Source organism: Mycetomoellerius zeteki, unplaced genomic scaffold (genome assembly GCF_001594055.1).
Source record: "Mycetomoellerius zeteki isolate Tzet28-1 unplaced genomic scaffold, Tzet1.0 scaffold98, whole genome shotgun sequence".
Lineage (NCBI taxonomy): Eukaryota > Metazoa > Arthropoda > Insecta > Hymenoptera > Formicidae > Mycetomoellerius > Mycetomoellerius zeteki.
In genome coordinates, this window is record NW_017258021.1 from 1,021,067 (window position 1) to 1,047,944 (window position 26,878).

At 29.7% G+C, this 26,878-nt stretch overlaps 3 protein-coding genes across 5 annotated transcripts in view; 1 reads left to right on the forward strand and 2 right to left on the reverse strand.

Annotated features, from left to right (window-relative positions):
* Window positions 1–5,329: 5,329 nt before the first annotated feature.
* Window positions 5,330–14,033, reverse strand: LOC108730973 (COMM domain-containing protein 4). 2 transcript variants are annotated; one of them, XM_018460986.1, is made up of 8 exons: window positions 13,967–14,033; window positions 7,687–7,734; window positions 7,355–7,426; window positions 6,555–6,620; window positions 6,196–6,235; window positions 5,893–6,093; window positions 5,557–5,703; window positions 5,330–5,383 (listed from the first exon to the last, which is right to left on the reverse strand). In XM_018460986.1, the coding sequence occupies exons 2-8, from the start codon at window positions 7,687–7,689 to the stop codon at window positions 5,346–5,348; spliced, it is 567 nt and encodes a 188-aa protein (XP_018316488.1). In that variant the 5' UTR covers window positions 7,690–7,734; window positions 13,967–14,033; the 3' UTR covers window positions 5,330–5,345. The 2 variants fall into 2 exon arrangements, with proteins under 2 accessions (XP_018316488.1, XP_018316489.1); XM_018460987.1 differs by lacking the exon at window positions 13,967–14,033 and having other exon boundaries at window positions 7,687–7,765.
* Window positions 8,166–11,846, forward strand: LOC108730972 (uncharacterized). Its single transcript, XM_018460985.1, has 4 exons — window positions 8,166–8,393; window positions 9,023–9,084; window positions 9,288–9,493; window positions 9,876–11,846. Exons 2-4 carry the CDS (start codon window positions 9,025–9,027, stop codon window positions 11,638–11,640), a joined length of 2,031 nt encoding a protein of 676 aa, XP_018316487.1. The 5' UTR covers window positions 8,166–8,393; window positions 9,023–9,024; the 3' UTR covers window positions 11,641–11,846.
* A 4,447-nt stretch (window positions 14,034–18,480) lies between the features above and the next one.
* Window positions 18,481–26,878, reverse strand: part of Tk (tachykinins) — a 61,917-nt gene continuing 53,519 nt past the window's right edge. Inside the window, exons 2-7 of one of the 2 annotated variants that reach the window (XM_018461050.1) lie at window positions 22,184–22,373; window positions 21,776–22,045; window positions 21,177–21,425; window positions 20,796–21,018; window positions 19,855–20,088; window positions 18,481–18,612 (exon numbers count right to left, since the gene is read on the reverse strand). In XM_018461050.1, the coding sequence (XP_018316552.1) occupies window positions 18,602–18,612; window positions 19,855–20,088; window positions 20,796–21,018; window positions 21,177–21,425; window positions 21,776–22,045; window positions 22,184–22,372 (1,176 nt within the window). In that variant the 5' untranslated portion in view covers window position 22,373 and the 3' untranslated portion in view covers window positions 18,481–18,601. The remainder of the gene's footprint in view (window positions 18,613–19,854; window positions 20,089–20,795; window positions 21,019–21,176; window positions 21,426–21,775; window positions 22,046–22,183; window positions 22,374–26,878) is intronic. The other variant, XM_018461051.1, reaches the window with a different exon arrangement.

Here is a 26,878-nt window from a genome sequence, read left to right on the forward strand (position 1 = left end):
GTCTATAGGACTTTTTTTCTTAGTTTTTTACTCCTCTACACGCTCCCGAAGTTTTGCCATTTAATTTGGAAACACCCTGTATATATATATATATATATAAAGGATACGTTCTCGCTAAGTTGTGTTCTTTCGCGACTATATGTATATCATTCTATGAGACGCGTGATGATAGAGACTGGTCTCGCAAAGATGCATCACATCCTCAAAGTCTTTCTCGCAATCTAATGCAGTAGATATTGCCTCAGAATATGACGTAACGTTTGTTTCACCTCTTCTTCGCTTTTCGACGAATCTTCCGGAAGTCAATATTACAAATCATTTCGTCCGCCCAATGATATGCCAATATTAAAGAAATGCATCCTATGGATGGCAATGCGTATCATTGATTTGTAATTATTTCTAACAATGTAATCGAATTCGTTTTTTAATAGAAATGGTTTTAATTGCATGTGAGTCAGCAAATTGGCTTTCCGTTAGATTGCGATAGGCTAAAGAAGGAACATTTGAGATTATAACGTAAATTTAAAAAAAGGTCAGACAAATGAAGTTACATTACTTCAATTAAAATTATTAAATAAACTAAATTTAATATATATGTAATTTATAAAAATGAAAAATGTAAGTAAATGAGTTCACTGCTTTGCAATTCATGTCAATTGATATACTTTTTTTAAATTCACTATTATTATGATGTATCATTGCCTATTATTATTATTATTATTATTATTCTCATCGTCAAATATTTTATAATATATTATTAACTTTATATAAAATTGTAGGTATCATTTTTTTTAGATAAATGAAATGAAATATTGCACTTATTTAATTGTGTGCGTGTGATGAGCGTAAAAACATTTTTTGTAATCATCGATATGAAAATACGAACGCAATGATAAATAAGTAGTATTACGATTGTAGACCAGTATGATATGTGACTGCGGCCGAAAAGATTTTTATGCATTCCGTAAAGATAATAACTACAACAATAATAAAAAGAAAGCGTGAGCGTTCTTGTACGGCATTGTTCGGAACTCATACTTTTCATGAGGCAATGCAATATGAAACCAAATATCTGTATTTTTCAATATCTTCCAGTATTAGAAATAGCGATGTTCTCAGTCTTGTTCATAGAATGTTTTTGTTACGAGTTGTTATACGAGCAAAGGTAATTAATAGCTCACGAAATCGTGGGAGATTTATTCTGAAAAATTCCGCGCTTTCCATTTACTTAAGGTATTACACGAAGAAAATGTGATGAATAATCCAAGTGCAAATCTAATGGGTTGTAATGATTGATCTTGAGATACTTTATATCAAGAAGACATTTCATCTTACAACAATACATTAGCGACATTCAAATATTCACATGAGCTTGCAGCTATTCATGAAATAGATTCATCTTATAGTGCAGGTTTAAACTTTGGATTCCGATTCTTTGTGAACCGTGAATAATCGTATTGTCTTGTAAGCTGTGGAAAGCACCTATCAAAGCACAAGAGATCGACCAATTGATCACGAACGGCAAGTCCGTCACTTTTATACGACTTATCGAGCGCTTTGTCATTGCCGATCGTACATATCATCTCGCAAGGACCATGCATTTCGCGAAGACATTTACGAGGATACTCAAGCAATAGCACGAAGCATCGATCAAGGGCTGGACCAGACTTCTTAATGATCAATGAGCTCTAATAGTACCCAATGTAGTGCAAACATATTTTTTAATGACTATTTTCAATACGCTAGTAGATGAAGAAATAGGAGAATTTTCAGTAGAGAGAATTTTCGTAGAGAAAAAAGAGAAAGAACTTAAATTTGGAAAGATTTATTCTGTCTCTCCTGTTTGTAGTTCTACATAGTCCGATAACGCTATCCTCGATTCTGTTTCGAAGTAGGTATTTAAACGCTAGGATCACATATTTTTCTCAATGCAAATGCTTCGGCATGACACTTTCTTCCACATTTGTTCATGCGCGCGTACGTTGTCAAGAAATCTTCGTTGCAGCACCACTTAATCTTTAATTTATTCCAGCTATTAAAGTTACATTCAAACTAAATTTTCAATTTTAGAACACATGACTCTCCTCGATTTAATATAATATTTCTAGTTTTTAGTAATTTCCATGACTTTTGCTTGTTACTTACTAAAACTTACTCACACAATTTTTCAAAGAATGTCCTTAAGACTGTCACGTTTAGAGAACGTTCTACGTCCTAAATAAGGACGGCTTCAGGTCTCAGGACGTTCTTCAAAGAACTGTGTTGTGTACTTATTGCTCTAAATTCATTCTCTACATTTTTATTATATAAATTATTTATGTACTGGGCAAAAGTTATTAATTTCGTATAAATCAAATTTCTATATTATTTCTTTTTTCACTATAATTTAAATTATTAAAGTTATAATTAAAATTAATGTATTAATTAGTATTTTCAGTTTGCTTAAGAGAGCAATTCTACAAATTGTCTACATTGAAAGAATCAAATATTAAATCAAATACTTTATTCAGTATGTATCTTCAAGAACGATAATTGATTAACTCCCTTGCGAGCAGCATTCATAATTTATCAGGTATTCAACGGAGATTTCTGATAGCGTTAGCTCGCGTATATACAATCGATACATTATTGATCGCGCCGTTGCAATCGCCACTGATACAATTTTTTAAAAATGCACACAACAATGGTAGTAGCACAAAGAAAAAACCTATCTTTTGATAATTGCACCATGAATGGCGTATATTACTGCGGCGTAATCGCGATGACCATCATAGAAAATAGTTAATCGTTGACGATGGGCACACATCTCGAAATCATTATTCCAGATATAGTATTTTTACATGTTCTTTGTTTTGGATTAAATGGAACATCTATAGCGTTTCTAAATTACAGAGAAAGAGAAAGATTTGATGAAAAAAAAATCACATTTGTATTATTTCTAATCTTTTTGATCTCCTTTAGAAAAAGAACAAAAATCACGTTTTATTTTATTCTTAATTTCAAAAGTTCTTGTATGTATTTATATCTTTCTGCACCTGTGTTTGCAAAAGCTTTGCAGGGATGCCTGCCCCATTCTCAACGATATTTTTGCTTCGTTTTACTTGCGTGCGATTAAAATCAGATAGTCGAGAAACATGCGCGAGAAACAAGCGCAGCGACGAGATACAAAAAGCTGTCTCTCGCAGAAATATTTTTTTACCGTCAGCGACCGTACTCTAATTCGTTTTAGATCCGGCTAGAACCTAGACGTAGGTGTGACCGTAATGCAGTCGAGGAAGGCTCCGCACCGGAGGCGTTTCGGAAGCAAGGAGCAAGATCTCTATTGCCATATGACACACAGCCCTAAATCGCTTATACCTTATCCTGTTAGCAAAACAGATACCAATTACGGTATTGTGTAAATTTCTAAATTAATTAATAGTGAATATATTCTCATCTTCATCTATTATAATACTCATCCTCATAAGTAAAAAATAACGTTTAAATTTTTAATCTATGTTTTCTCATCTTTTTTTCATTTGAATTTCCCATAGACAAAACAGTATAATATTCTATTCTATATTTACAGGAGATCCATTTATTTAAGAGAGAAAAAATGAAATACATACACAAAACCAAATATAATAACTCTGGTGAAAATACAAATCGAAGCATAAATTGAATATAAAGGGAGAGTGACAGAAGCGTAAACGAAGCTTCTAAGGAGCGAAAATTGAAACATTATTTCAATTTTTGCCTCCTAGAAGCTTCGTTTATGCTTCTGTTACTCTCCCCTTATATTCGACTAACGCTCCGATTTGTCTGATTTTCGCCAGGAAAAATCAGAATAAGTAATTTAAAGAAAATATAGAATTCTTAATTAATACTTTATGTAATATTTGTACAGTCGTCTGCACGGGATTAAGGTAACGAAGTAAATGACACCAAGGGCCGAGAGAGAAATTGGCTGATCGAAATCCTTTTTTTTTATTATTTAATCATTGATCGCGCGAAATCCTTGGTTCCACCTCAGCAAGAGCATTGAAGAAAGAGCCGGTCAGAGCCCTCCAAAGAGTCGCGTCCCAGGAACGTGTATGTATAACCGCGAGAGAGCACTTAATCGATGTGTCATTATATCGACGGCTCCTCCGAAACACTTGTAAATAATGAAGAATCGCGTTGAGTGAAGAAAACCGAGAGAATGCGAGTGTGCGTGTATGTATGAGTGTGAGCGAGACGGACACATATACAGCGAATGTGTACGAATAATTGTATAAAGACTGATTAGATTAGCCTTGGTATTTATTCAAATTTAATGATTAAACGCTACCGCTTTGCGCGCGCCCTAAGAAAAAAAAATATTTACGGAGCACGATGCCATATTCCCCGATGAACTTCATTTTTCAGAGTATCGGTATATCAATACTCGACGGGCGTCTCGTTGATTACAATCTAAAAGGATTTCCTTTCCATTGTTACAATTTGTTTCCCTGCTCCGAAGCGAGAATTCGACTTCGCGCAATTTTTTCCGACTCCCGAAGAATCTATGCTGGCCTAAGATTTTGGAGGACATTCTTTTCCCTCCGTAAAATTTTCGCTTTGTATCACTACGTCGTTCAGTTGCGCATGTATCTTTGAATGCGACCTCGGCAGAGCAGCAATCATGTAATTTTTTTCCCTAGGGCGGAAATGTGAAAAGTGAAAGATTTTTCCATTACCTTCGATAATAAAAATTTTTATTTTTCACATTTCCGGCTTAGGGAAAAGATTACATAATCGTTACTCAGATTTGGGAATAAAAGAGTGAAGGCTAAAGGACGATATATGGAAATATGCAACACGTAAATTACATAATCGTTACTCAGATTTGGAAATAAAAGAGTGAAGACTGAAGGACGATATATGGAAATATGCAACACGTTTCGAACGAATCTGTTATTCCTTGCGTACGCTTTAATTCCGACACTTTAATAATTGACGATACGTATTGACACATCGTGCTCGAATACGTATGAACGCAGCAAAGGCAGAGGGAAGAATGACACGCGCGATTATTAACAGCGACATTATTATCGTCACAACGTATCAATATTATTCAATGCATCGTATAAACCAGTAAACTAAATGTAAACTTTGTATATTCATTTACTAAGAGAATAAAAGTAAATTATTCGACGAACAGTTTGGTGCGCTCAATTCTCCTCAATTTCCCTGATCAGTTTTGGAAACAGGAATTAAAAAAGTCTGAAAAGAATTAATTTTACTTTCTGTATGACATATTTATTGACAAAGAGCAAATATTTTCATCACAATAAATCACAATAATTATGTTTATAAAATGTTGTAATTATTATCTTATTTAATATTCATAAATTTTCCATTAGCGCTCGTGCTCTTTTCAATTCTGAAAAATAAAATTATGAATATCTTTTATTATAAAATGTATATCAGTCTGCGTGCACGCATGTTATGTGTAATATGAAATTGAAAATTCGTAGTATAATAGATTTCTTGAAACACAAAGTGTAATTTCGATAAAAGTTCTACTAGCCACTTCTATAAATTTTTAGAATTTACCTTTCAATAAAACTTGCACATCATCTTTGGAGATATTTATAGTGGAATCTTCCTCTTTTCCGTCTATTTTCTTCAATTTTAATGTCACAGCAGAAACAGGCGACGAGCTATCGCAAGGTAATACTTCGATGGAGGATAAGCGACTAACTACGAATGTAAAAGTTAGAAGTAAATTTTTGCATAAACCAAGACATTTGAATCGCAATCGAGAAACATAAATGATATACAAATCTATAACTTTTATATACTTTTACGAGCTAAAATTTTTCGGCAATTTAAATTTGTGTGACGTTAGCCTACTTTTCTTTCAGTCCTATAAAAATATAGAGCTTGCACCTCTTAAAGATTGAGAGGAAAGAACAGCCGTGATCTGAAGACAGTGATCTGTGTGAAGCCTTGCTACAGCAGTGCTATGTTCTCGCGGAAGCCCCAATTGTTGCAGTTCGCTGCTCAAATCAGCGGCGGAAACACCATATCGAGCGGAAGATGTGAATATCAATTCGAGGGCGGCTACCATTGCCTTCGAATCACTTACATCTAAATAAAATAAATTTCAATATTTTCTTTTCTTTTATTAATTATTTATCGCATCATTTTATTTGGTTATTGAATTATAATAATATACAAAGTTACACGCACCAAGTTTGGCGTCTTGTGTGATTTTTTTAATTTTTTCTTCCTAAAAAATTTAATATAATGCAATTAAGGATAATTGTCATATATTTGATATAAAAAAATTTGTAGCGTATAATTTAAATATTTCAATCGTTTATTTTATTTATATTATACAACTAACTGATTAATATAAATGTATATCCAAGTTAAAGGATATACGATATAATTGGAAAGAAAATATTGACATATTGTTATAAGTTTTAAAAAATAATGACTTTTATTTAAAATAATTTCTTTTTGTTGGATTCCGTATTATAATGTTTGCAATAAAAATAAATAATTTTAAATTGAAAATTTTTAACAATAGATCACATATTACTTACATCAAGTTCTCCTTCGGTCAAGTATTTAGCCACTGCTTGACCTAGCATTTTCATTTTAATTGAAGTCTAGAAATAAAATATTTTGAATGTATTTTTCCAAAAAGTATCTCATGAGGGGAGGGCATGACGTTGGAGTAATTGATTTTGATGAGAAATCAAATTTGATGAGAATTTAGTACAATTCTAAAAATCGACGTGAGCCAGGAGTAAGACAGTTCTAAAAAAAATGAGCCAACATCATGTCCTTGTTAGTATCTTGTCTTGATATATAGGATATGTGCCTCTTTATTTCGTAAACTAACAGAGACTAACTAATAAATTTAATATCAAATTAAATGATAATTCTAATATTAAATTCTAAAATTAAATGATAAATCTAATTAAATTCTATTGCAAGCACCATGATCACACAAACAATTATTCATGTTCTTATGCGTCTGATCGTGGGTATAGTTTTTTATCATTACTTTTATCTTTATTTTTTAGTTACATATTTATTCATGCAGTCAACGTAAGTTTCACATGTATGTTGTAATTTATTATATCATTTTAGCTAACTGTTCGGCTGATAAAAAATTAATAAATTTATAGTCGAAACTTTCTGTCATAAATCTAATATTTTAATATATTAATTTAAATTCCAACTCTAATTTTAAGTTATATGTACTATTTTTCTTCTTTCTGGTTCTATTGTAAATTTTCTATTGTAAATATAACACAATTATGATAATAAGTATTGTATAGAAAATATAGAAATATACCCCTCAGAGAGAGAAAAAAAATTGAGCAATACACAATACCATTCGCGAAAGTGTGTTGATTTCCGCCAGCAACCAATCTGGACAGTCGCCGTCGCCGAGAAATCTAAATCGCTGGTATAAATAAGTTTGAAAATGTTAAGCTTAAGTAATATATGTGTTTAATAGTTTATTAATAATTAAATTTCAAATTTTTAATGAATATATACAAAAAATTTGAGTAATAATTAGAAAACACGTAAATTTATGTATTTACATATTTCAAAAGCTCATAATAGATACTTTTTAAAAATTTATTTTTTACAATATTCAATTTATTTAAAATATAACAAAAACGAAAAATAATTCTTGCGTCATAATGTTCTTTCTCTTACCATTTTTGACAATTTTTTAATTTGTGCTCACTAACTCCTTCCTTTCACCTAAAAATCACGCACAAGTTTTAGAAATTATAATGAAATTATAGCTAATAAAAATCTTTTTCATACAAATAACAAAAGAATTTTTCAGCTAAAATAAATTAAAAATAAAAGGTCATCTACGAAAAAGTCACAATCATTTCTCCTACATTTGTAATATAATTATTTATCAAATTATCCAATTCTAAATCTCATGTTGATTTACTCTATGTAGTTTGAGAAAACGTTTAATCAATTTGGAATTCACCGTCGCAACATTCAATCCTCGAGGAACCATGGCAATATCTTTGTTTACTGCGGGCCTCAGGGCGGAAAACTGAGTGACATTTTTTTCTGCCGTGCTGCTTCTACAATATCTCTCTCCCACCGATAATTTTTCTAACAATAAGTATCATAACGTTATGATAGCGAGGCGAGCAGACATAGACGTCAGGATGTTTGCACTCGCTGGCGGAGTAGATTGACGTGGGTATCCGCGTCAGGTGAACGAATTCCCCATGCAATCCGCCTAATCCTTCGACCGCGACGGGATGGCCCACGGGAGTTTCGACTAGTGGACATAAATATCCGGACAAGAGTCGACCCACTGCCATTCTAGTCGAAGAACTCGCGAACGTCGGAGAAACTTGCCAACAGTTGGCGTCAGTTGAACACCGCAACAGGTAAGGAGTGCTGACAAGTGGCTTAAAAAACAGTGAATTCTTCCACGAGCTTGCGATCTTCTCTAAATCGTGATTTTATACAAAATTATATCATATAGATACACTAAAAATGGTTTTTAATAGGTTTCCTACAATAAGCCATTATCTAAGCTTTAATCTTAAGCCGTAAGAATTGATAACCAATCATAGTCGAATGTGAGAAGGATAATCGACTTTTTTTTATTGAAATAAAACCAATATCATTAATCAATTTTTTCAATTTTTTAAAATTTATTTGTCCTGAAAATTCTATATTAAAATCTTTTACAAAATTCGTCATTAACTAATTGTAATAAAATACTTTATATACTACTTTTCTAGACATTAATTAATGAGATAGGATAAAAAAAATTAGTTGTTTATATGATTGACGTCGATATTTATAATGATCTTATTAATTACATAAATTAATCAGATATTAACTGTTAAATATTTTTTTATAATAATTATCTTATATGTTTTCTTTCTTATAATATGGAAATTCTGATGGCAATGATAAAATTGCTATAATAAAATTATAGCTTTTTACATTGTACTAAATCATAGTATTGAATGAAATGTAATGTACGCATAAATCTTTTATCTTTCAGCAATGAAGAAAATATTGCTGGCTACAACTTTGGTATTGGTAACAGTATGCGAAAATATTTTGGTAAGTAAAATATTGTTTGTAGCCATTTTAAAATAATATAATTGTTTTTTGAAAAATAAATAGAAACGTCGTATTGAAATGCTGCATATAAACTTCAATAAAATAAAGAAAAAAACTTCCAAAATAAAGAATTATTCATCGTTTGCTATGATCGATTAAAATTTAGTAAAAAAGTGCGTAAGAAATTCATTTTATGTTTTAAGATGGAAAACAGCCCATGTCGTCTTTTAGAGCCGGCATGGCTTTGTGACAAGCAACTATGGAATAGAAAAATAAAGCGAATACCACGAGCGGATATTCCTTCCGAAACAGAAGAATCCTTAAATTATGATGACAGACAGTTTCCTCGAATTTCGGACACACGATTCATTAGCGAATCAAGAAAACTGCCCCCAATGGCAATCATCAGGTAGTAAAACAAATAAAATTTACAGTGGCAGTCGTCTCTGTACTAAAAATTTGCATTAAAAATTTAGATATAAATTCTATCTAATATACACATGTCTAAATTTCTAATATATCATTCATGTATTATCACAGTAATCAAATATTATAAATTCGTACAATACAAAATCCTATTCATTTTTTATTATGCTTTATCTGTTGAACAATATAACAGATTTCAAATTTCTTATTAACGTAATATTAAAAACAGAGTATAATAAAATTTTCAGTAAAAGAAGATCGACTCAATTAATTTACAAAATTGTTCCACTTATAATTAGAAAATAGTATGCACAATAAAATATTAAAATGAACAAAAAATAGGATATATTATAATTTATTTACAGACGTCATGATTTGGCACGGTTTGATTTATCTTCCGATAAATCCAAACTTGACAGCGCCAAACCAAGAGTTTTAATCTCAATCGGCATACAAGAAGAGAAGGACGCCGGTTACGATCTACAAGAAAATTGCTCGACAAGAAAAAACTATTGTAAACAGAACTGGCAGATTCAACAACCATTCTACGTGGAGGAACCAAGGTGGGTTGACGTCGATGTTGATTATATAGACTCTTCGAGTATAGATAATAGTGATCCTTACATATTGACACGAGGAAAGAAAATTTATAGAATTAACGATCCGGAACAAGCGAGGAAAACTATAGAAGCAACTCTCGATTATCCAAATAAAAAACTATTGATACCAAACAAAAAACTATTGATAAAAAGTCGAGTAAGAAGATTTACCGAGACGAACGAAGGATCTCAGGTTAAAATAGCCGATGAAAATAATAGACGGATGAAAGAAAAAAATCACTATGATTCTTTTGAAGATATAAACAGAGATGCAAATAATAATGCGATCATCGGAATAGAAAATACATTCGAGAAACCTCTCAAAATCGATAAATCATCAGAAGATGAACAGATGGAGAGTACAAATTATGTCTTTAATAAAAAATATGAAAAAGCTGATTTAAAGAATTTAACGAAAAGATCGTCGCGTGATTTTACAAAACAAAACCAAATTTTCAGAAATAATGACGGTACAATCACGGAATTTATTAAGCAAAAAGGGAAGATACAGCGCGAAGAAATTTTTAATGATACTGATGATAGTAAAATTGAGAAACTCGATCAAGTAAAAAGATTTAATAATAGGAAAAGTCATTTTGCTATTAATAATATAAATAAAAAATTTATGTTACTAAAAAATCGACTTCCTAAAACCTATAAAAAACGAGAGATCTATGACACTAATTTTAAGAAAAATGTCGAAAAGAATGAAACCGAAACATACGAGCAAATGAAGAATAAGGATTATGTTGAAAAGCTGAACGATCTAAGTATACCTGATAATCATCTCACCCTATCTCAAGATAAAGATTTAATTAACAACGGAATAGAAGGCTTAAATAAGATAGATACAGATCGTAATAAATTCATCGAAAAAACATGGAAACTTCATTATCGTAAGAAATTAGAAGAAAGTGAAGGGGAAGCAAAGAATAAGGAAGATAAATCTGAAATTAATAACAATATTGGAGTAACAGATTCACAATTAACAAACGAATACAACTCGAGAAACTCCGAAACAAAGATTTCAAATGATCGACAAAAGCGTAATATTTGCAAAGACTGTCAGATTACATCGGAGTTCCAAGAAAACGAATGGTTGAAGGAAATTGAAAAAAAAATTCAGCTGTCTTTAGAGCGAAGAGACAAGCACAGTGATATTTTAGAACACCTAAGCCAAAGCGAGCCTTATATTATTTCCCGAGGTAAAAAAAGGCAAAATTTCGGGGTGGAGGATCTCTTCTCGTTGTCGAATCCACGAATTATGAACGACGAGAATCGCGCTAAAATAATAAGTTCTCCGATTGCGGAGAGTCTAAAAACGCTATTGATGGAGATGTCTAGATATAACAATGATAACTTCAACATTAAAGCGAATGAATTGTCAAACCAGCGACTGACACCGAGAGACCGACGACGCGGTACGCTCGATGAAATCTTGACAACTTATGATCCGTACTACGTGGTCAGAGGAAAACGAATGAACCAAAATCAGAAGAATGTCTTATTCGAAACAGATACGAGGCAATAAACCATAAAAGACATGTTTGGCAAGATATAACTGTTAGCTTTATTCATCAAGATATAATTGCTAGCGCTCCAATGAGAAGAGCAAGAAGTTGGAAATATCTGCCCAATTTATTCGACTGATTTGAGATTTGACTTGCTTTTGATTGTGACGAAAATATAGCAATCATTTTTTCTCAATTAACATATTAAAGCATGCAATGATTATTGCGAAATATATCAGAAAATAAAAATGTCATTTAAAAATTATTACTTCCAAAAATCGATTATAGTAATAAAGCTTGCAGGTACTTTTATTTTACAAAATTTACAAAAAAACTTCAGAAAAATCTATATATATGTTAAAAATTAATGTTACGTTAACAACATTAGTAGACAACAATATAATTAAAACTATTTCGATAACAGTATTAATAAAACAAACAACATTTATTAAAATAGAAACATGATATATTTGTCTAATTAAAGCTCTTATTCACTCGCCATTACTACCTCAAATTATGACGTCAGAAACGAGAAAATATATAATAAAATTAAAAAAGAATATATTGATATATAAATATGTTTCAATAAAACGACACTTACAATTACTAGAATCAACTTATAAAATATACCGAAAGTTCTCCATTTATTTCGTTAATTAATAAATAACCATATATCTAGAAATAAATCACGGTAAAAAATTTTTCATCCATGAATATGTATAAATATGTATAAATATACATAAATATTCATAAACATACATAATTTTATATGAAATATGTCCATATATGTTCATACATCCTTCTTTCTTTTGTAAAATTACGTTTTAGTGTAATAAAAATAATAATAGTAATGTGAAAACATAAAAAATAATTAAAAGGATAATTTTCGCATTGTTCGTTTCAGAAAAAAAAACAAGTTTGGAAAAATGTAAAAAAATTACTCATACAAAATTATGCATAATTTTATATATAATTATATATAAGTAATTTTTTTACATTTCTTCAAATTTGATTTTTTTCTAAAATAAATAGTATGAAAATTACCATTTTAATTATTTTTAATGTTTTTACATTACTATTATTATTTCTATTACACTAAAAAGTAATTTTACAAAAGAAAGAGAGATGTATGAACATATATGGACATATTTCATACATGATTATACATGTTTATGAATACATTTTATGTATGTTATACATATTTATACATATTCATGCATGAAAAATTTTTTACCAAGATTATACATAATTACAAACGAAATTAGCTATATTCACAGCTATGATAAACTGTTATTTAAATAATATAGAATTAAATATAAACGGATAGAAATAAATAGAAATAAATAATTTTCGGTATACTTTATAAATCTATTCTATCGTTTGCAAATGTTATTTTACTGAAAAACATTTCTATTCAAATATATGACCTATTTTTTATCAATGAACTCTCTGAATTTATTGCATTGGTATGCACCAGTTCAGAAAATTCATCAATAAAAAATAGACTTATAATTTATAAGATTTTTATAGTGTGTCTTCTCGCTGCTGATGTCACAGTCTGAGATAGTAAACAGGAGTATTAATATTGTTACTAAATTAACAAGAATATTTTTCCAATTAGACTGCTGTTAACTAATGTTATTAATGCAACATCATTTTTCCAAGTAGCAATTACATCCGTATTTGTATAATTTATTGTATTTAAATTTGGTAACATATTTATTATACATGTATAAGCATCAACGAATGCGAAATATATACAAAAGATCTATGGAGAGAATGATTTTCAATTGTAAATTATGAAAATGTAATTTGTAAACTACATTAAGAAAATGAAATAAATATAAATATTATAGAAGTTAGAACTAGAATACGTAGTCAATATGTAAAATGTTCTCCACGTTCTATTCTACGAGAATAAGTTAAAGAGTGAAGAGATTTTTGTAATATCTTGTTTAACTTTTTAACTTATTCTTGTAATTAATGTGATTTAGATGCTTTAGATCGTTTGTGACTGAATAAATTAAACAATTGGCAAAAGCTATCATATATCCCGTGTGAACATAACATTAGCTACACATATATAAAAATAAGATATATAAGACTGAAGATTATTTTATACTCCTATGTCTATTATATGCTATGCCAATTTCTTATATTAACAATGTTTATGCTATTCTCTAATTTCCTTTCTTTTTAATTGTAAATTATAACCTGTAAAACACAACTGTTGATAAAATATCTAATTGTTTCGCGAATTGTGAATTATTCTATGTGATAATCTGTTAAATTACATCATTATAATGATATTTATTTGCAAAAATAGTACAAAACAAGAATAAATACCTGATAAATAATGATATCTGTGAAAATAAACACTGACTGACATTTACAAAAGTAAAGAGGTTAGGACATGACTGTCTCACAGACTCACTTTCTGATATGACTGTAACATTTCGAGTCGATAAGTTAGAATATAAATTGAGACCGATAATAAAAACATCTTCTTTAATCTGCTATCGGTGAATATTAAAAAACTTGATTCACGTTATTCCTGCTAATTTGCATTGTTAATGCTTTGCAATAAAAGTAGTATGAAAAATAAATCTATGAATAATACAAATCCAACTGCAAAATTTATTTCACATTTAAGGGGAACCTAAAGTCGTGCTGTTTTACCGATTATTCTTCAAATAAGTAATTTTCGAACTGCCTTTACAGAATTAAAAATCCTTCTCCACAATTAAAATATAAGCGATAATGTAGTTCAAACCGGTTGACTTCGTGCGAAAAACGAAAAAAAATTGGAAAATTATAATTTTTTTATCAACTTTTCTGACGTCCACTTGTAACAATATTTGCTTTATATAAAAGTTTTGTACTTTGTATCTATAAAATTAGCTCGGTTTGGACTAGGGATTACATGAACAACCAATGTTGAGTTAATTAAAATTAGGTTTAGATACTTAATACGAAAGATAGTTAGTTAGAAAATTTGTACGTATGTGTACGTGAGATATTGATGTGGTAGTATATAAAGGATGTCGATGCGCTGGAAAAACAGCGACATCTAGTGAATTTGTCGGAGTTCGAGCTTCGCTTTAGGATCCCTTTAAATCCAAGTAACTTGCTTTCCATAATTTTTAAATTTTTTGTCGTTCTTGGCATAAATTTTACCTCACAAATACGTATTAATGTGTGTACTTTAATCCTGCAAAAGGATTTTCGAATCTGTGAAAGTTGAAAGAGAAAATGTCTTTAAATGATTTGTGATATAATAATTTCATTTAAGAGGAATTTAAACCATTTGGATTGGATTCCATTAGGAAGATTCTTCAATAAGATATACGTATAAATACGAAAGATTAGTGATAGTTAGAAAATTTGTACTACAGTGAGGAGCATTAATTCGCTGGGTCATAGTAGTGGCAGGCCTTATCGACGCTAAGTCGGTAACGCTCAAAAAGTATTACTTGGGTTTGACTTTTTATTTTGATAGTAGAATTTAACTTGGCGCCACAGTTGTTGATATCAAATCGTTTGTACAAATGATACATATTATTAGATTAATATTCATTATTTATTTAATTTGGTATCCGAATTACATGGAATTTAACTTGGCGCCAATTGTTGATATCAAATCTTTTATACGAATGATACATATATTACGATGTTCTTTACCAAAATTTAATAAACCTTTTCATTTTTTTATAAATAAATTCGTAAAAAAACGCCTGTTTACATGACCCTCCCCCCTTAACTCGATTAGTTAAGATTATAGCATCTGGATTTTAATTTTCCATTTGATACATTAATTTTTTTTGAAGAGTAATAATTTTTGACAGAGTAAAAAGATATACATTCACATAACTTCTGCATATAAGCTGCTCAGTACAAAAAATCTCAGTACTAAAAATAATACACTTAATATACTAAACAAATATATAATATACTAAAATAATACACTTAAATAATAAACTATAGATTAACAGTAGAATTACAATCGATTATCAAATAATTATTTTAATATGAACACTTCAAAAGAGAGGTCGTGAGTAATCAATATCCATAAAAGGCCACATTAGCAAAATGGCATAATATTGTTTAAATTTGTATAACTCAAAATATATATAGTCAAATAAAATGTTAAATAGCAAATAACACACTCAAAAATACATATATTCGTGTGATAATGTTTCGATGTAATCAAATGCTAAAGTGTATCTCAGAAACGTTTCGAAATACTTGAAAGTAAAAATGCGTTATAATAAGTGCTGGTTATTGAGTATTGGTAATATTAATTGAAAATTACAAAAGCCATTAATAAATATTGAGAAACGGAATTATTATTATTATTTGTTAGAAAATTTGTATATGCTAAATGAACGTAAATGGGTTAGATTTAAAATATTTGGAAAACATGAACGTAAATGGGTTAGACTTAAAATATTTGGAAAACATGTTACAAAATCATTCATGACAGCCATTTATTAATTATTGTTTGTGCTAATTACAATCAGAATTTATAATATTTTTGTCGTAATTTTTATAGATTTCTCATTCAATTAATGACAGAATAAACACTTACATGAACATAAATGGAAAAAAAATTATGATTTCCAACATTATAGTACATAGTCAATTTAGGCTAAATTTTCGCATTTATATATTTATGAAACAACTAAAGAAAGGACATGAATAAAACATTATGGGCTATAGAAATATTAGAGCCTGAAGCAATTTATTATCTTATAACAAGATATGCAACAAACATAAGTACATGACAACGTAAGTCTCATCATACTGCGCGATGGAAATTAGTAAGTTATAATTTTTTGAACAAGAAATTTATTATGTATGATACAATATTATTGCAACATCGCATTACTATTAGAAAAAATATATATTGATCAGTAGAAATTAAATGTTAAAACAAAATATTATATTTTAGATCAAGATTACTGAATAGCGTCAGCCGGATCAGAATTAAATTTCATTCCGTTGAACGCAACTAATGGCCACAAAAATGGTCACCTTTCAACGTCAGTTAATTCTGCATTTCGTTTAAAGACAAAAACACAATTATTAAAAATGTAATCATATCTATGATAACAATTACCGATTAACATCCAGAGAAAAATATAATTCCTATCTATGTCACAAGATACGCTAGATATAATTTATACACTATTCAATCTTAGCTTACACACCACCTGTTCCCCGTTTACATCTTATTTCTCGAAGTCGAGAACATGAAATAATTTTGTCGTAGTTGCGCCGATATGTGTCCACAAATTAAAGTAGAATAAATCCTACACAGGATTCATAAATGTATAGTGTCCCATAAAAGATTAATAGTAGAAATACATTTTTCTCTATGAATTTTAAATCGATTTTTCCTTAACGATAAACTTGCTTTATTTACGATATTTTATTAGGATATTTTAAACATTTTCTTATAATATTTAAAAACTTAGGTATATCTTTTGTGGATCTAATTCTCTAAGCGTACATTAAACGCTTAGTTCTTAATTGTTAATTTAAAAATAATATACTTTTTGTAAATTTTAAAATTTAATAGATACTTAAGTAAAACATTTAATGTTAAAAATTCAAAAATTACTAACAAAATATTTATTTAAATCTTCTTGTTAAGGAATAATCGTTCTACAAATTCATTCAAAAATATCACTACTACGAATTGCTACTTTTTACATTTTGTACGAAATAACAATAATACTGATATAGGCATCTCTTGAAAGACTTCACTAATGTATAATTATAATCGGCGAAAGATATCTTCGACTTATTTTCACTAATTACATATCGTCAGTACAACGTGCCGTTTGTAACACAGGTCGGAGGACACAAATCGCAAATGCACAAACATAAATAAAAATTTTTCATAGCTATGTTATATGGTATCTTAAAAAAAGATAAAGAGCAACTGATATGTTTTTATTTTTAATAAACTTTTTCGTTCCCGATTAAGAATAGTCTTTAAAATATATAAATTTCAATAGTATATTTTGTACTTAAATATATCGATTTTATAAATACAAGTGTATTTAGAAATTTAGATACTTTTATAAATCTAATTTTAAGTATATCATACCTTTTGTCTTGTTAATATAAAAACAATCTTTTTTAATTTTTCTTTTTAGAAATTTTAAGTTAATATACATTAAGTACTTAAATATCGTAATAATTTACTAACGCAATTTATTTAAATTAAATTGTCTAAATAATTTAATTGATAACTTAAGAATTATATATTTGAGAATTTAGGATCATACTATATGGAGAATTTGTCATCAGTTATGCCAATTTTACGTATATTTTTTTTAATATGTAAACTTTCTTGCAATGTATTTTAGCGAGACACATTAAGGATATAGAACAATATAAAAATGTTTAGACAATTTAATTACACATGGATTTTTCTCTCTCCTTCTCTCTTTCTCTCTCTCTTTCTTTCTCTCTCTCTCTTATTTTATCATGGGAGAGTTATATATGGAATTGCAGCAAGAGTTTTGCGTGCAGAGTACTATTTATGAAACACTCGAAACAGTAGAACTTTTCTTTCATACACCATGTTCATTGTGTACACTTTGAATTTATGTCCTCAGCAACGATTGTATCTGCGACTTGTGATTTGCGACCTGCGTCCAACGCACGTAATTCTGAATCTTATAATAGCACAAAAACATAAAGTAATAACGTATACAAAACAAATCATACACATTGATTAGACCAAAATCGGCTTATAATATATAAAATAACTTATGATATGTAAAATACAATAACGAAGCCTTAATTAACAAATTGTTAAAATAACAAATGACAGTATACTTGCACCCATCATCATAACTGATAGACACGTCTTCTTTTTTCCTCGTTTTTAGATTTAACTACATCGGTTTAATTATTTGAAGGAGACGTTTTGTAACAGTTGCGTTATCGTTTCTAAGAGCTGTTGTATTATTGTGAATCTGAAACATAAAGCAAGAAAATAGTGTTTATAATACCTTCGTAACATTTGGTGAATCGACATTACGTTCTACTATCAACTATTTAGTATGCGAAGAACTAAAGACGAAACTATATCTAATAAAACAACTCTTATCGCTGTATAATACAATAGAATAACTTATTCCTAATTGTATACCTTGAAAGAAAGTCGCTACATTATCTATTTACTTAACATTTTTCGTTTAAGATACAAAATGGTTTATACATCTACACATTTATATGATGCATGTATTAAAATATTCATATTATATATGAAAATAATATATATTATATGTTTATAATGTCATGATATTAATAAGAAAATATGCGCATTAAGCAATTATAAATAAATTGCTTAAGATAACATTTGCATTTTTAAGAAAAATTTACTGTTTGATTCTTTGTTATCACCTCTTTTTAATAAAAATTAAAATAAACTAGCTAAATTAATAGAAAGTGTAATCCAAGATTAATAAAACGTTTACACATTTTATTATTAATGATTAGTTGTTAGATAATTGAATTGTGCGTAGATAACTGATTCTTACAACCAGTCAGACTGTCATCCCAAAGTTACAATGCAGAATTTATCACTATTTCGTGCAATCGTGTACACAATGGTGAGCAACTTCTCGATGACAATATGCGCGGCAGAGAAAGTTTTAAAGCGGACCCTTGCGTCGGTATTGTCTCGTAGTTGCGAGGAAGATAATCCACAGCTTTGTTTTAAATGTCACTTGGCATCGTTCATTTACAAGGAAAAAATTTTTTTTCATAGCATTAATAGTGCGGAATAATTCGTAAACGGGCGATTATAAGTGTTGATTATAAAGAAGTGTTGAATTCAACAGTGTGGATAAAAATAATTATTACAGTAAGAGTAAAGTATATCGACACATATTACAAGTATACTGAGTACATTTAAATGTGCTCGATGTGTCGCATGCAAAGTAAATATATAGAAAGGTGTGTAATATTTAGCAAAGATTTCTGAGAATGATACATCGCATTTAAAATACGTTGAAAAAGATGTTTTGAAGGACATTTGTGTAAAAAGAAATAACATTTAATTTTTCTTTCTCTGCATTCTGATAAATTGCTTGACACTTGATAAATACTACAAGCATATTTAGCCATTAGATACGCATGAAAGATAAACGAAGCGATAAAGAGAACTGCGACATAAATGTTTGCTACCAATTGGCTGTCAGCCAATCGATTACCTAATGTTGCCGGCGAGTCCCCATCCATGCCGATCCTCTCGGTGTTATCAAGCACCCTTATGAACGGGCTGTTGTCCTCGTATGGGGCATTCGCCCATTTTTTGCCTCTCACCCCCACAAACATCCCCCGTAACTCCCATCGTGGATTTTTCTTACCGCGCATCTCAAAATATCGGAAAGGCGATCGTTTTTCGACTTCGCACGAGGCTAGAATGTGTCTTCTATTGCCCATTCCTGCATCAAAATCGCACGGCGTATAAGAACGGTGTAAAAGAAAGAAAATAAAAAAATTGTCCACCTTTTCACTACAGAGTTTGTTCGGAGGTGCATGAATAATAGACAAATATTTGGGAAGCCTTCGTTACGTTCTGTCCACTTGGACTCGATCGATTATATCGTCTAGTTACAAGGGGGCATTCAGAAAGTACGAGTAGATACTCTGGAGTGCGCGGTAAAAGCGAGAGAAAATATTTTTCACCGAGTTATAACACATTTAATCAAACATACACTGATAAAAACTACTCCCATACGCAAATAATGTTTATCTTGTTTTGATATCGCGAGCAATCGTGTCTCCAGCTTCTCAAAATCTCTCGTACAAAAAGAGAAATTTTTAATTTTCCGCATGAACCATTTTTTATACTAAAATTTGTAATAAAGATAATACAAGTTTTGACATATTTACATATTATAATGATTATAGCAAGATTTATAAAATTAGAGCTTACATAAGTTTCGAAGTAAACTCAATTATTTTATAAATTATTAATAAAATCTTAATCTTACAAATAAACTATTTTATAAGTCATTAATAATTGTAGAGTTATGAATGTTTTATGAAAAATAATATTATTAACAAATGTTATATAATTATAATAACATTCAAATGTTTCTTTCTCAATTATCATAAATATTATAGAATGTAAGCAGTATGACTCTACCTTGATATTCGTTTAATGATCCAAAATTCATGCCGGGCTCAAATCTTTGTCCTACACTCCTCTTGCCTCGCATACCTTGAAAACCCATCGGTGCTCTCTTATCGGTGTCTTTCTTGCCTCTCATTCCTTGAAAACCCATTGGTGCCCTCTTGTCGAAATCCATGCTGGGATCTATGTAATAATCTATGTAATTTTCAAAGCCGTCTTTCTTGCCTCTCATGCCCTAAAACAATTTATTTATTTATTAAATAATTATTAAAAGGATTCCTTTTTCTTAACTTTTATAAATATTTCTTATCAATTATATTGAAAGTTAACTATATTCAATTAGATAGAAAAAATCTATATTTCCAGAACTGATTAAGCAACTAATTAACTTACCTGAAAACCCATAAGAGCTCTTTTCTCGAGTTCCTCTATCTCGTCGAACAATGCTTTCTTGCCTCTCATCCCCTGAAATCCCTTAGGAGCCCTTTTTTCCCATTCTTCTTTTATCTTATCGTGCATATCTTGGAATTCCATTGCTAAAAGTCTCTTTTCGTAATCTTGTGGATAATCGAAAACGTATGTTTTTTTCCCCCTAGTACCGTAAAAGCCCATCGCAGCCCTCTTTTCAATTTCACTCAGCACCTGCAGTTTAGTACTTTTTAGTAAAATGAATTATAAACAACGACGACTAAATTTCAGGCAGATTAAAATCTGTTAATTTAAAATACATTAACTTGCAACTATTTAAAATGGTTGGATAATCAAGAATATTTTTAAAATGATTACGTTAATTTATTCAAGAAAGTTAAACTAATCATGTGAATAAAGAAGACTAAAGAAGAAAGAGCAAAATAGTTCTATAATTTATGACATTCATTTTATAAACAATTTCATACTTAAGAAGAATCTTACAAGTTATTAGTGTTGATCTATTATCGCCCTGAGCTCTTGCAGCATAATAATTCAATTAACCATTAAATGCTCACACTTACCTCCTCCAAAGATTTCTTCCCTCTCATTCCTTGAAATCCCATAGGTGCACGTTTATAGTATTCGTCTTCTAATATAGCCTTCTTGCCTCTCATACCCTGAAAACCCCTTGGCGCTCTTTTGTCGTAGTCCTCACGGAAGTAGGAGTCTTCGAAATCAGGTATCAAATAATCCTTTTTCCCCCTCATACCCTGAAATCCCTTCGGTGCTCTCTTGTCAAACTCATCGTGCAGAAGATTGTCCTCAATTTCGGATGCGCTTGAATCCTTATCCTGTGATATGTATTATATCGGAATCTCTTTTTCATAAATAATTTAAAAGATAATGAACTGAATACACAAAATTAGATTTTTCTTCTTCTTTTTCTTTTTCTACGTCAATTCTATTAAAAAAGTTGGATAATAGCTTACCTGAAAATTCACTAACGTTCTTTTGGAAAGCTCATTGTGTTCTGCAACCGTGGAGATAAGATCCTTTTTCCCGCGCATACCCTGAAATCCCATGGGCGCTCGTTTGGCAGACGCGGCATCGTTGAAGGATTCCTCTGCGAATGACGAACTAGTCCAGACTGCCAGGAAAAGAACCGAACTAAAAAGCATTCTAAAACATATTGAGAATGTAGTTAGTATTTGTAAAAATATATTTATTACATAATGATCTCTCTTTAATTTTATATTTCATATAAAGAATCTTAACTCGGAAATATCTGGATATCGATCATGTAACTTTTTCCCTAGAGCGGAAACATGAAAAGTGAAATTTTTTATATGTATTTGTACATGTATATACATACAAACATTACAAATTTTCACTTTTCATGTTTCTGTTTTATAATATTTCTGTGAAAAAGTGACCGATACCCAGAAAAATGATCGATACTCAGAGGCATTTTACAACAGCAGCAAAAAATGTAAATTGTTGCCAAATATTGTTTTGTATGTATATTGTTCAATATATCTTTTTTCTTTTATTATTCTTTACAAACCTTTAAATATACAATTCTATTAAAAAACTCGCAATAAAACAGCGTACATTAATTAAAATCTTCATTTTTTTTAAATACTGTTATAATAAGCTACTTTACGTGTTATTTTGTTTAATATTTATTTGGTTTCCACTGATTTTTTTTTCAGAAAATTGTAATTAAATACACATCATATAATGTTCTCCAATACTAATACATCGAGAAACAATTAATAATATACAATCTATTTTTAATAACAGTAATTGTAATTAAGGCATAAAAAAACCTTCAGGTGATTGTTTATGTAAAAAAATCAAGTGACTATTCCCAGATTAAAAACGTGGATGCCTATTAAATTTCCATATGATAAGATGTAACAACAAGCGCCGGATGTTGCACTATTCTTGTTGTGTCTCGGCATGTACATACACGAAAATCAAGCTACATCAAATCAAACTAATTTATTGACGTATCACGTATTTGATTGTTTATCAAGAGCCTAGTCGGAACTAACAATCTGTCGAGTAAAACACTCAGACATTCAAATAAGACTAATTCCACCCGCATATTTACTATTAATTACTGTCTGAAGCATAGAACAAGAAGTAACAAACAAACAGACACGTATTTGAGAGGTTAATTTAATTTATTAATTGTAGACAAAATTATTTTTATAAAGCTATTAGAGAAAATTTAATTCTAAATGAGTGATTAAACTTCTTATAACAGAAACAGTGCATAACAGTTTGTCACAGTTAATCTAGCTAACAATAAGTACAACGCGGGAATAAATAGAAATATTTTGTCTATGCCAGAAAGGAGATATGAGGAGCTTAAAGTACTTTTCATATGATATATTACCTTATGCGCAAGAATATATCATATAAGAAAATCGTATTGCGAGAAAATAATGTTTACATGAGGCGTGGAATATGTAAAATAAAAATGGAAATAAAGAAGAAGCAAAATCGATTTTGAGATCTCAAAAGAAAATACCCGCATGTTGAATCGGGAAAACGTTTCAAGAAATGTATAGAGCACAATATTAACAGAAATGTTAAATCTGGACTTACGAGAAAGCGCCTGATTAATTCGGAATGAAATGTACGCCCATGGAAATAATCGATTACTTTTAAAGTGGATTTAACTTGCGCCAAACATAAATATAAAAGAAAAAACGATGTTCGTATAATTCTGTTCTTGCCCGCTTCTCTCGACAGATTATTTAATTTTATAAGGTTTAAAAGTGCCGCTACTCTTCAAAGCGGAGGCTATAATTAGCGAAGGATAGGATAAAGGCTTGCTTTTCTCAAAGCATCTTGTGCCATGACGAGACCAAAGAATATCAATATAAGCAGATATCGAGAAATGGGAAAGGTTCATTCCCGCTGTAAATTGAGAACGTATTTTAAATTCTTATATATAATAAAACCTTCTACCTCTCTGATTTACTGACATTCTTTCGAGATCGAATAGAAATATTTAAATACAGATTGCTATATTAAATATTACATCTTGATAATATAAATTTTTTTCCACTAATCTGCATGCAAATCATGCCATATATCTAATATAACTTGATTTTCTCTCTTTCCATGAAATAATTTCTCTTAATACCTATATGCATATAGGATAAAAAACATCTTTGTGATTACGGTTACCACCATCGTCATTAAGATTGAAAATCAAATATTTCATGTTCTAAGTAATATACTGAAGTGCACAATTTTAATCACCAATCATATCTTATAAAGTTTTTACATTATCTCTCTAATCCCTTTTCCAATTAAGCAAGTAAAAGAAATAAGATATTTTTAATTCAGTTTTAAAAAATTAACATATATAGTTAAATAATAATAATTATTATTATAAATATTTTTAACATTTAAATTATACGTTTAACTATATAAATATATTTAATTGTGCTAAAACAAAAATCTTACAATTAGAATATTAATAATTTTACTTAATAAATTTATCGAAATGTAAATAAAAATTACATATTAGTAAGAATAACATTTTTGATGTCTTACGTACAATGATATTTTTCTACATAAAAATAAAGGAGTATTGATTAATGATATTTGATAATAACATACAATAAACTTACGCGATTTACGTGATTTATCTAATGACATACGATAAACCTACGTGTATGTACATAAAACTTCGTAAAAGCTATTGACTGCAAGAGCAATACCATATTATTATTTTGTTTTTTTATCTCATAAAGCGTGTATATTATATTCGTCGTTGTATTGTCACGCATTGATCGATTTCATTTTAATAAGTCTCCATTCAGTACTATCCATGCGTAAACACGTGACATTAACATATTGTATGTTTATCGTAGATGTGCAAATAAATACTTAAAACGGAAAATTAATATGAAAAATTTAATAATTCTTTCACATTTAATATACTCAAATAATTTAAATACTTTTAATTAAAGAATCTTTTCTTTTTTAGCTTTTCACTGAAAACAAATAATTAAAAACGATCGCTAAAACATGTTAAATTGGTACAATTACCTTTTAGTTAATTCGTTCGATTCTAAACGAATATTCTTATGAAAATGCGTTCTAATATTCATATCCCAGATGATAAAACATTTAAAATCATAACATATGTGAGACACACACACGTCTAAAGATATCTTAAAGATATGTTGCGTAAACTAAAACATCTAAAAAACATTCTTTTGCTCCAATTTTAGATTTGGTATTGTGTATGTCTGGAATATTATTCTTTTTTTTTCTTCTTCATTGTAATCTCTCGTTATATTGAAATTGTACTCTAGTCTTCCTTTTCTTTCAGTTGTTATTATTCTACAATATATAGGACATACATGGTGCATATATTCAACCATGATGCACATACGTATGCTACATATATATTACTCAAATCAAGTTGCAATCAGATGTAAATTTATGTAACTAAATATTATATGTGCGTAAACTCTAATCTAAGATCCTAAATACGCGTAGTTTGTCCCATGGATATTAACCCATTTGCTTATATAAATGTATATGATATGTTTTTGGAAAATATGTTAAATTGTGAAATCTACTAAATGTGTTAAATTTGACATAAATTTTACACTTCCACATAATAATATTACACAAAGAAATAAAAAAAAAATGATTGGTGCATTTGCAGATGTCAATTGCATTTTAGAAATCGTTTTGCCTCGACATCGTGGGACGTGTTAATGTGCGCACGTTGTAAACTGCCGAGGTCAGCTTCTTCGTCGCGCAAAGTAAACGGAGCGAGAATTCTAGCTCGACGAAGGGGCACGAGACGCTGGGAACGTGCCACGTCGGGCAGGGAAGATGAGAAAAGGAGCAACATGATAAGAGCGGTGAAAGGGGTTGAAGGGTAGCGAATACGTGAGAGACTGCATTGGCTGCTAGATGGTGTGTTTGTTCCTCACCACCGATCGGTCACTCGTGTAATCGTTTTAAGCAAGCCTGTCCAACGCGGTTTATTCCCTTAAAGTCGACGATCAAGAACCTGAATGCTTTCACTTTCATGCAACACGATTTGTCGTAATTTTCAACGTCGCATCGAAAATTGTCAACAATTATACAAGATAATATTTTACATTACAAAATAGATTGTATTAACTGTATTTACTGTTTTCAGAGCAAATTAAATATTAAGTTAATATTACATAAATATTTTATGTAAAAATGAAGCAATTTATATGAAATGGTAATTTTAAATTAAGATTAAAATCCAGAATTTTAATTCCCAAAATTTACATTGTATACTAACTGTATTGATTCATAAAGAGGAAATTATAAATTATATTATAACTTATAATGTTTTAATGAAAGATTTATTACATCACTAAAGATAACGATATTCAATGATTAATGTTGACATGCTTAAAAAAAGTTTTAATAAAACGAGTAAAGTGCACGAAATTTACTTTAAAACTCTATTGACCTTTAAAATACGGCGAACATTGACGTTTGTATCATATATAGTGTAGAAAGACCTTAGTATATACATCGATTAATACATGTATATGTATAATCTATACGAAACACAAGGGCGCTTTACTTGAACGATGAATTTTTATTCTGAAAGAGAGAGAGAGAGAGAGAGAGAGAGAGAGAGAGAGATCAATAGAAAA

Bases quoted from the DNA above. Each gene is read 5' to 3' on its own strand.
- LOC108730972 (XM_018460985.1), top strand. From the start codon at position 9,025: ATGAAGAAAATATTGCTGGCTACAACTTTGGTATTGGTAACAGTATGC. The intron at 9,085-9,287 runs GTAAGTAAAATA...TTATGTTTTAAG, and splicing joins CAGTATGCGAAAATATTTTG to ATGGAAAACAGCCCATGTCG. The intron at 9,494-9,875 runs GTAGTAAAACAA...ATTTATTTACAG, and splicing joins CCCCCAATGGCAATCATCAG to ACGTCATGATTTGGCACGGT.
- LOC108730973 (XM_018460986.1), bottom strand. The intron at 5,704-5,892 runs GTGCAAGCTCTA...TTACATTCGTAG, and splicing joins TTCCTCTCAATCTTTAAGAG to TTAGTCGCTTATCCTCCATC. The intron at 5,384-5,556 runs GTAAATTCTAAA...TTTATTTTTCAG, and splicing joins TGTGCAAGTTTTATTGAAAG to AATTGAAAAGAGCACGAGCG.